The sequence below is a fragment of the Mandrillus leucophaeus genome, unplaced genomic scaffold (assembly GCF_000951045.1).
Source record: "Mandrillus leucophaeus isolate KB7577 unplaced genomic scaffold, Mleu.le_1.0 Scaffold148, whole genome shotgun sequence".
NCBI classification, from domain to species: domain Eukaryota; kingdom Metazoa; phylum Chordata; class Mammalia; order Primates; family Cercopithecidae; genus Mandrillus; species Mandrillus leucophaeus.
This window is the reverse complement of record NW_012101454.1, coordinates 4295543-4307156: the sequence shown is the minus strand read 5'-3', so window position 1 is coordinate 4307156 and position 11614 is coordinate 4295543. Positions and strand designations below refer to the sequence as shown.

General features: G+C 41.1%; 1 protein-coding gene across 1 annotated transcript in view; it reads right to left on the bottom strand.

The window, feature by feature from the left end:
- Positions 1–8062: 8062 nt before the first annotated feature.
- LOC105535602 (zinc finger protein 669-like) overlaps positions 8063–11614 on the bottom strand; it is a 4740-nt gene continuing 1188 nt past the window's right edge. Inside the window, 3 exon segments of the mRNA XM_011974737.1 lie at positions 8063–9011; positions 9442–9499; positions 9696–9822. Of these exon segments, the coding sequence (XP_011830127.1) occupies positions 8063–9011; positions 9442–9499; positions 9696–9822 (1134 nt within the window).

Genomic DNA, 11614 nt, shown 5'->3' with positions numbered 1-11614 from the left:
CGAAGCAGAGGCTCTCTGGGGTGGGGGACCTCTGGGTGGGCAAGATTCTCTACCTAAAACTCATATAGAAGTTCTACACAGCAGTAGTTACAGAAAACACACACTAAGAAAAAGGACAAAATAAAAATAGGACACCAAGTTTGGCCAACCGGGTCTCACAAGCCAGTAGATAAGAAAGCCCAGGAAGTCCCACCAGAGAAGCTGGGGGTGGGTTCCTGCCTGCAGGGGGCCTGGGACACCCCATTCCCACAGATGAGGACCCAAACTTTGGGGAGGAAGCTGTCAGAGTCACCCAGTGAGCTGATGAGAGCCGGAGCCACAGAGCAGGTGAGGAGCCCTGGCTAATTTTTGTATTTTTTATAGAGACGGGATTTCACCATGTTGGCCAGGCTGGTCTTCAACTCCTGACCTCATGATCTGCCTGCCTCATTCTCCGTACTATGGCTCACTGTTTTTTTTTTTCTTTTTTTTTTTGAGATGGAGTCTCACTCTGTCACCCAGGCTGGAGGGAGTGCATTGGCGAGATCTCGGCTCACTGCAAGCTCCACCTCCTGGGTTCATGCCATTCTCCTGCCTCAGCCTCCCGAGTAGCTGGGACTACAGGCGCCTGCCACCATGCCCGGCTAATGTTTTGTATTTTTAGTAGAGACGGGGTTTCACCGTGTTAGCCAGGATGGTCTCAATCTCCTGATCTCGTGTGACAGAGTGAGGTTGCCTGGGCGACAGAGCGAGACTCCATCTCAAAAAAAAAAAAAAAAAAAAAAAAAAAAAAAAAAAAAAAGAACAATATAAACCAAATTCACTCAAAAGAAATAAAAACAAGATGACAAGTCAATGGCACTGAAAACAGAAAATCAACAGAAGAACTCAATAGAACAATAGCTGTTTCTTCAAAAAGATCAACAAAATTGGTAACTATCAAGCCAGGCTAACAAACAAAAAAAGAAATCACACAAATTACTATAAGGTGAGTACAAAAGTAATGGCAGTTTTTGCATTCTTGGAATTTGCTGTTTGATACTGGAATACCCTCTTAAATATCTTAAATAAATGTGGTTATGTTATACATCATTTTAATGGGAATTTCTTGCCTTTTTTTTTTTCTAATGACTTATTATTTATTTTACACTATGGAAATGATGTCAGACAAAAAGCAAATTCAAGCAACTTTCTTATTTGAGTTCAAAATGGGTCCTAAAGCAGGGGAGACAACTCACAACATCAACACATTTGGTCCAGGAACTGCTAATTAAGGTACAGCGCAGTGGTTCAAGAAGTTTTGCAAAGAAGGTGAGAGCCTTGAAGATGAGGAGTGTAGTGGGCAGCCACCGGAAGTTGATAACGACCAATTGAGAGCAACCACTGATTTCGATCCTCTTACAGCTACACAAGAAGTTGGCGAAGAACTGAATGTCGACCATTCTATGGTCATCCGGCATTTGAAGCCAATTGGAAAGTTGAAAAAGCTTGATAAGTGGGTGCCTCATGAGCTGACCAAATATTTTAAAAATCATCCTTTTGAAGTGTCATCTTCTCTTATTCTATGAAACAACAATGAACCATTTCTTGATCAGATTGTGACATGCCACGAAAAGTGGATTTCATACAACAGCCAGCTCAGTGGTTGGACTGAGAAGAAGCTCCAAACCACTTCCCAAAGTCAAACTTGCACCCAAAAAAAGGTCATGGTCACTGTTTGGTGGTCAGCTGACGGTCTTCTGATCCACTACAGTTTTTGAATCCTGGTGAAATCATTACATCTGAGAAGTATGCCAAGCTAATCGATGAGATGCATGGAAAACTGCAGCACCTGGAGCCGGCGCTGGTCAACAGGAAGGGCCCAGTTCTCCACAATGCCTGACCACATGTCATACAACCAGGGCTTCAAAAGTTGAATAGACTGGGCTATGAAGTTTTGCCTCATCTGCCATATTCATCTGAACTCTCGCCAACCAACTACCACTTCTTTAAGCATCTTGACAACTTTTTGCAGGGAAAACACTTACACAACCATCAGGATGCAGAAAATGCTTTCCAAGAGTTCATCGAACCCTGAAAACGTGGAATAAACAAGTTTATTTCTCATTGGCAAAAATGTGTTCATTGTAATGGTTTCTTTTTTTTTTTTAGACAGAGTCTCACTCTGTCTCCCAGGCCAGAGTGCAAAGGTGAAATCTCGGCTCACTGCAACCTCTGCCTCCTGGGTTCAAGAGATTCTCCTGCCTCAGCCTCTTGAGTAGCTGGGATTACAGGCACATGCCACCATGCCCAGCTGATTTTTGTATTTTTAGTAGAGACTGGATTTCACCATGTTGGTCAGGCTGGTCTCAAACTCCTGACATCCTGATCCGCCCGCCTCAGCCTCCCAAAGTGCTGGGATTACAGGTGTGAGCCACTGCGCCCAGCCCATTGTAATGGGTTCTAGTTTGATTAATAAAGATATGTTGCAGCCTAGTTATAAAAATTTAAAATTCATGGTCCAAAACCACAATTACTTTTGCACCAACCTAATAAGAATTAAAAGAGGCCTTTATATTAGAGAGCCCATGGATGAGAAAATAATAAAGAATATTACAATCTCCATAACCCACAAACTTGGTAACTTAGACCAACTGGATGAATTAAAAGACACAATCTATTAATACTAAAACACAGGAGAAATAGGTAATCTAAATATATTTATATCTATTAATAAAATGGAATTGATACCTAATAACCTTACAGAAAACTTCTATATTCCAAAAATCTGACATTCTCTCATGTTATTCTAACTGGTGGGATTCGGGGATTTTCATTTTGATAAGAACATAGGTGAGTCACATACACTTAAGTTTAGTGCTCATTGGTCAGGAAACCTATGTCCACTATAGGATACTGCAGAGCGATGCATTATGGAGAATTTAGGCAAGATAATATGATTTTCAGAGTTAAAGGAGGAAAACCTGTTTTATGTACAGTAATTCCTCATAATATCATAGGGGATACCATATTTAAACTTTGGGGTATCCCCAGGTATAATTCTTATTTGAGCCACATGTGAATTTCAGACACGGAAGCTTCCCAACTTTGGTGGCTTTCAACAAATGTTGAAGTTAATTCACAACCTATTTTGTGGAGGCATAAAATTCAATGAGCACTCATTTAACCTTTAATTTTAAATATTATTTTTGTAAACTTTGCATTTCCAATTAGGTGAAATTTTAAACCTGTTTCAGTTCTTATCCACTTTTTTCTTTTTTTTTTCCTGAGATGGAGTCTTGCCCTGTCACCCAGGCTGAAGTGCAGTGGCATGGTCTCGACTCACTGCAACCTCCGCCTCCCAGGTTCAAGCGATTCTCCTGCCTTAGCTTCCCAAGTAGCTGGGACTACAGGTGCCCACCACCACACCCGGCTAATTTCCATATTTTTAGTAGAGATGTGATTTCCCCATGTTGGTCAGGCTGGTCTTGAACCCCTGACCTTGTGATCTGCCCACCTCGGCCTCCCAAAGTGCTTGGATTACAGGCCTGAGCCACTGCACCCGGCCTCTCCACTCTTTTTAGGTGGAGGGGAGTAATGGTTGCTTTCAGTTAGGAGGGACTCCCATGTACCCAACCCATTTGTGTAAATTTCTTCCTTCAGAGTTCTTCAAATCAGCATCACCATTGTTAAAGGCCTCCCACATGGTAATAATTGTGCTACAGGGTTTTACGAACATGAAGTTTATGTTTGGCTGAATTAACCTCCTTGCTGTGGCACAAGGGGGGCATAGGTGTTTTCACCAATTATGAAGCGGGTTCACTGTGCAATGGCTACCATCTTTTCTGACTACAATGAGACCAAACACATTCATACATAAATTCCATGAAGTGAATTTATTACTTACAAATAGCAAACAAAAGACAACAGAAGTCTAGGATTCAATATGAACCGCTACCACAAGATCAGGAAAGCTACCCAGAGCAGATGGAGTTTGGACTGTAAATGCTTCACTTTCACTACATCTGAGGGACCCCAGAAAGCAGCCCACCTTGGGTTGTCTCCCAAGATGTCGTTTGCTGGACACAAGCGTTAAAGGCCATTCTGTTTTGAGCAGGGACTATAAGAGAGCCTGGGCTGTTCTGACCAATGTCACCTGATTATCAGGATATTGCATTCCCAGCATATCATACAGTTATCTTGAGAACTACCAGTAAGAAAGGGAGGAAAATGGCCCTTCACCTTTACAACTGAAGGATCAGGATGTTTGTTGTGACAGAGGCACAGACAGCAGCGACAGAGTGTTCTTGTGAGCCATCTACTAGTTCTCTTGACTGGAGCATGGCACCTGACTGCTTTTCTCTTTCCTTTCAATGGAAACTGTTTCAGAATATTTTGAATATTTTGAGTTTCTACATCTATAGAGTTGCAGCGCATGATCACTGGCAGTGTAGACTCTCTGCATGGTTAAAGGAAAGAGTTCAGGAGCCCATCAACCCACATTGGAGGAGACTACCTAATCCTCCAGAGAGTGCCACTCCATCTTCCTGGGGTTGGCTCCACATGCAGTAAGGCCATTATGTCTAAAGCCGTCAAGACTTGCAGTGCGAAGATTAGACTTTTGACATGCTGATAAGCAGCAGTGATCAGAAAAGCCCACACACTGGCTAGGAATTTTTCAATGAAAGCAGCGGAGACGTTTCTTCATATGCTTCAGGTGGGGCTAATATCAAACTCTTTCTTTCTACTTTCTTTACTCATCAGTGCCTGAATCAAGAGGCACCATAGATGTACACCTCATCAGGAGGGTGTATGGGACAGCAGCAAGGGGAGCAGTAGCACAAGAAACAAACAAGGCCACTACTTCTGCCTACATAATAACTATTGTCTTGGAGTGTACAAGAATTAATAATGTTCACATGGCTGCCCTAAGCATACAGAGATGGTGACCAGAGTAGATGCAGGGACTACAGAGATACAGCCTGATTCTTGCTAATTAGGACTTAAGTGTTGGCTTCTGCGCTGTGCTTTTGTGCATTAATAAGCCAGGGCCTCAAAACTGCCTGCTAAGCACAGGCCAAATGTCATGCTGGGGTGCAATTAAACATTCATGTCTAGGAGATGACAGCATTTTAGTGTGGAAGAAGATGGCAACACGTGAAGACCACAAAGACCAAAGGGAAGGCCCATCATCAGCTCACGGTTCTGACCCAGGTGACTGCTGATGTGTTACGGAACCGTCAGCCGACAGCAGGTAGGTCAAGTTGAGGAGGTATCCTGCATGAGGGCTGGTCCATTCCATTTGTGTTGCCAATTGTTTCAATAGCGTCTCATGCACCCTTCTGGTGAGGAAGGAAGGAGCACCCTACGTTTACTGGCACCGTTAAACACATAACATCTATTACTAAACAGATAAACCAGACATCAGTTATTAATTACATATAGGAGGATGGTGTAAGCTCCCACAGGCCCAAACAGGGATTAACTTGGGAGCAGAGAGTGGTATAGCATTAAAAGTGAGGATGTTCCTTTTTTTTTTAAAGACATAATCTCGCTCTGTCACCCTTGCTGGAGTGCAGTAGTGTGATCTTGGCTCACTGCAAGCTCCGTCTCCCGGGTTCACGCCATTCTCCTGCCTCAGCCTCCCTAGAAGCTGGGACTACAGGCGCCCACCACCACGCCCGGTTAATTTTTTGTGTATTTAGTAGAGATGGGGTTTCACTGTGTTAGCAAGGATGGTCTCAATCTCCTGACCTCGTCGTGTTCCATCCGCCTCGGCCTCCCTAAGTGCTGGTGCTGGGATCACAGGTGTGAGCCACCATGCCCGGCTGAGGATGTTCCTTTGCTCCTACAGGAGTATGTGATTGGTTTGTCTGTTGGCTGGTAGGGAACTGAATCATGTGACACTGACTGGTAAGACTGTAATACTGTAAAATACAATATATACACTATCATACCATAATGGTGTAATACTATCTACTACAACACCAAAGGCATCGATGAAAAGCCCAACGCTATCATATGTGACTGACAGACTGAATGCTTCCTCCCTCAGATTGGTTACAACATATTGTCCTATCACAGGTCTCTCTCCTTCATTCAAAATGAACAATCCAAATAACAGACAGAAATAATAAATAAAGGGCAACAAATGCAAAGAACTCATGAGATGATACTCTATGGTAAACTTTATGTACTTAGGAATTAATACCAACTCATTATTAGCAAAAAATAAACATCTTTACATCAAGAGTAGTTTTTCCTTTAATAAAAAAGGTGGAATGTGTATAATGGACAAGGGATAATCAAAATTTGCCAAATGAGGCTAGTAAGACAATCCCAACAATTCACAATCATTATTCACTGGTCCATTAATCACAGGACAATACATACAAATGAAACTTACCTGGCTGGGCGCAGTGGCTCATGCCTGTAATCCCAGCACGTTGGGAGGCCGAGGCTGGCAAATCATGAGGACAGGAGTTCAAGACCAGTCTAGCCAACATGGCGAAACCCTGTCTCTACTAAAAATACAAAGAATTAGCTGGACATAGTGGCAGGCGCCTGTAGTCCCAGCTACTCGGTAGGCTGAGGCAGGAGAATCGCTTAAACCCAGGAGGCGGAGGTTGCAGTGAGCTGAGATCGTACCACTGCACTCCAGCCTGGGCAACAGAGTGAGACTCCACCTCAAAAAAAAATAATAATGAAATTAAAAAAAATAAACTTACCTACATATTAGAAAAACATCAAAATTCAACCATGAATCCAGCACATTATCAAATGAATAGACAAAACTTCTACCAACAAACTTAAGAAAATATCGTTATCTATGAAATTCAAGTACTACTGCTTAAAGAGCATTTACAGAATTCTCACCTCAAGGTTTCCCTGCAAAACAAGGTGAAATGCACACTCAAGACTCTTTAAGAATGAGCCACTGATACAAACAATATACTTGTAACTTGTGTAACATTTCATACATTTTTTTCAAGCACTGCACAATAATTAATTTGCATCAGGCTTTCCAAATTAGAAAAGCTTCACTTATAGAACTTCTTTCCAGTGGGAGTTTTAACATGACTTTTCAAGTAAATGTTAAAACTGAAAATATTCTTGCAGTTTCTAAACTATTAGAGTTTTAATCCTGTGCACGTTCTTGTATTTACAAGGTCCAGCCAGCTACAGTGTGCATTTTCATATGTCCTTGAGTGGGTATGAGAGAAATGAAACATTCCCACATTCTGGACATTCATAGGGTTTTTCTCAGGAGTGAGCTGATGTCTTCAAATGGAACTAACACAACTGAAAGCCTTACCACAAATTTAAATTCAAAAGGCTTTTCTCCACTCTGAGTCCTCCCAAATCTTCAAAAACAGGAAAATCTCAAGGCTGGACCACATTTCCTACATTCTTAAGGTTTCTCTGCAGTGTGAGCTCTTTCACGTTTATGAGGGAATGGGAAAGAGTAAATGTTTCACCACATTTCTTACATTCAAGGGGCTTTATTTATTTATTTATTTATTTATTTATTTATTGAGATGGAGTCTCACTCTGTCACCAGGCTGGAGTGCAGTGGCACAATCTCGGTTCACTGCAACCTCCACCTCATGGGTTCAAGTGATTCTCCTGCCTCAGCCTCCTGAGTAGCTGGGATTACAAGCTACGCTACCACACCCAGCTAATTTTTGTATTTTTAGGAGAGACGAGGTTTCACTAGTTGGCCACGATGGTCTCGATCTCCTGACCTCGTGATCCGCATGCACAGGGCTTCCCCCCAACCCCCTATGGCTTTTTATGTCCTTGAAAAAGAACTAAGACAACTGAAACGTACCACCATGCCCAGCTAATTATTTTCTTTCTTTTTTTTTTTTTTTTTGAGACGAAGTATCGCTCTGTCGCCCAGGCTGGAGTGCAGTGGTGCGATCTCGGCTCACTGCAAGCTCCGCCTCCTGGGTTCACGCCATTCTCCTGCATCAGCCTCCCCAGTAGCTGGCGTGAGCCACCACGCCCGGCATTATTTTATTTTTTGCAGAGACAGGGTTTCATCATGATGCCCAGGTTGTTTCACATTGTTTTAATCCAGGCTGGTTATGAACTCCTGGGCTCAAGCAATACACACACCTTGGCCTCCTAAAGTGCTGGGATTATAGGCTGAGTCACCACACCCAGCCTCTATATCATGACTTCTTTCATGGCGAGTAAGGTCACTGGAACGAGTGTAGGCATTACCTCATCTCTTACATTCATAGGGTTTTTCTCCAGTATGAATTCTTTCATGGAGGTGAAGGGAACTGAGGCAACTGAAGGCTTGGTCACATTGTTTACATTCACAGGGTTTCTCTCCAGTATGAGTACTTCTATGGTTACAAAGGGAACTCAAACCACTAAAGACTTTGCCACATTGTTTACATTCATAGGGTCTCTCTCCAGTATGAATGCTTCCATGGTAATGAAGGGAAGTGGAACAGCTGAAGGCTTTATCACATGTGGTACATTTATAGGGTCTTTCTCCAGCGTGAATTCTTTCATGCGTCTTAAAAGAACAAGAAAATCTGAATGTTTTCCCACATTCCTTACATTCGTAGGGTTTCTCTCCAGTGTGAGTTCGTTCATGTATTAGACAAGAACCAGAAACAGTGAACGCTTTACCACATTGTTTACATTTATAGGGTTTTTCTCCTGTGTGAGTTCTCTGATGTCTTTCAACTGAATTGAGAAAATAAAAAGCTTTCCCACATATCGTACATTTATAAGCTGGATTTCCACTGTGCATTATCATGTGTCTTCTAGCACCTGGAACAGAAACGAAGAATTTCCCACACTGTTTACATTTATATTGCTTCTCTCCATATGGTTTGTATCCTGAGTGAGCTAGGACGTGCCTGTTACGAAGGGAATGACGTACAAAGACTTTTTCACAAATACTGCATTCACATTGCTTTAATCCAGTAGAAATGTTCTCATTCAGATCAAGATTTGGAATTTGGCTGACAACTTGTCCATACTGACTACCTTCTTTGCTTTCACACAGTCTCTGTAACATATGATTTCTGTAAAAAAATGACAAGCACATTATTATTGGTTGGTTTAATAACTTTCTACTTATTAATAGGTCTTGGACTTACACTACTACCAATACCAGGGAAAATGTGTTTTTTTTTGTTGTTTTTTTTTGTTTTTTTTTTTTTTGCCATGACTGAATTATTTGAAAGTAAATGGCTTACTACTGAAAACACAGCTACCACCTGCATGGCTATGACCAAATTAGTAACATTCATATACACAATTTTGTAGTACTACTTTCAAGTAAACTGTTTTCCAAACACTGACTGCTACACTGAAATACGTTACATTTTGGGTGACATTTTGCTAAAAAGAAATAAATTTCAAGTGATTCTTACTTGCTTTGCTTGTTTTTAAGTTTATGACATACTAAGATTCCTTCAGAGGACTTTACTTCCTCTTCTCAGTGCAAATTATCTTATATCTTTCCCAGGTTTTTCGAAGTGATCTTCAATATTCTGGTCTTTTCATTTGTTTCCTAAAATGCAGACCCATAAAATTATCATGAATTATTACAAACTATAGAAACATTACTAGATTTAATGTTCATTGTACATGGTACCTATGCCTGATTTATTCACCAAATCATTCCCTTGACACATTCCAAATCACAAATAGCACTGATGATTAGGGAAATACTTCTGTCATTAAGTGAAACGTGTTGTCATTCTTACCTACAGAAGCCAGGTTCCTGCAGGTTTCCTGCATCACTTCTCTACAGAGATTCTTCTGAGAAGAATCTAGCAAAGTCCATTCCTCTTGGGTAAAGTTCACAGCCACATCCTCAAAAGCCATGGAATCCTAGAACATTCCACACATGTGGATAGAAGGATGGGTGAGACTGACAGCACTGGGAATCTATACTCAATTCATAAGCTGTTTACATGATTCTAAAATTTCCAAGCATTTATTCTATGACTTGATTGTCACAACTCTTACTCTATTCACACATACTCCCTCCCACACAGCAGTACTAATGCTAGAATTGAACTATTCAAAAAGGCAACAGCAAAGTAGAAACACCCATCTCATTAGAGAATCCAGGGAGTAAGATGTGCTGCTAGGAGTCACCTTTTAACTTCACTTTGTACATTTCTAGTATCTGTCATAATAAAGTCCTACCTGATGTGCATAAGAGAGTTAATATTATCAGTCCTGAGACTACTTACCCTTAAAAATGCCTGCTCACAAAGTTCAATTTTTGTTTGTATTAGTAACTTACATTTTGAAAGGGATTCCACCAACCCAAGTAATAAGAATGACTCACTGCATCTAAATGGCTTATGCAATATATTTGCCAAAACTTTTTCTGCTGAAGGTCTATTATTTTGTGTCACTGCAGTGGTGCTTACAGAACTAGACAACAAAACACAGTCTGAACACTAAGTGTTCAATGAGTTTCCCTGGTAGACAATATTTTACATGTGCTGTCACTTGTTAACTGGGGAGTTGAGCCCATTCCATGTGATTACACCGAGAGAGTAGGCTTATTAAATTTAATTGAGTAGTAAATAAAACCAATAACTGATATTTAACAAGACTAATACAACAATTTTTAAAATTTCTATTGCACAATGTCAAGGCAGAAAGGAATAAGAGGAAATATGACACCTGTTTTTTAAAATGACATGAATGTCACCACTTCCAGATGCTATTCCTGTGAAATCACATAAATTCCCAAATCAGGTTGTTTTAGGCAAGCAAAACTACTTTTTCATATGTAAAAAAAATGACAAATGTCTAAGGATTTTTAGTCATCTAAAAAAAGAGTGATGGCTTGTCTTATGTACTTCTAAGATTTTCAAATGAAAATATTCAGGACAGCACAGTATTAGCAGAGAGATGAGCAAGCAGACCAAGGGAAAAAAAAGTCTTAATGACCCAGTATTTATATGGAAAGTTGATGAATGATAGAGTAGGCACTGTAGAATAGGAAAAGAAATCACATGCACTTTAAAATATGAGGCAAACCAGGCTGGCATCTACTTGGGAAAATGCATTGCATTCTTCTCTATTCCATGAACCATAATCAACTTATTATATATTCAAATATGAAAGATAAAACCAGAACACTTTCAGAAGTCACAGGAAGATTTTTTTTCTTTTACGAAGGATTAGGCAGAATTTTTTTTATGTAAGAAAAAAGTGATAAAGGAACAGACAAACTCAAACATATTAAAATTTAGGGAATAAAAAGAAAATAGAGTGGGCCGGGCGTGGTGGCTCACGCCTGTAATCCCAGCACCTTGGGAGGCTGAGGCGGGTGATCACCTGAAGTCAGGAGGTTGAGTCCAGCCTGGCCAACATGGCAAAATCCCGTCTTTTTGTTGTTTGTTTGTTTGTTTTTTGAGACGGAGTCTCGCATTGTCGCTTGGGCTGCGGTGCAGTGGCAAGATCTTCGCTCACTGCAACCTCCACCTCCTGGGTTCAAGCAATTCTCTTGCCTCAGCCTCCCGAGTAGCTGGGATTACAGGTGCCTGCCACCACACTCAGCTAATTTTTTTGTATTTTTAGTAGAGACAGGGTTTCACCATGTTGGCCAGGCTGCTCTGGAACTCCTGACCTCGTGATCCGCCCACCTTGGCCTCCCAAA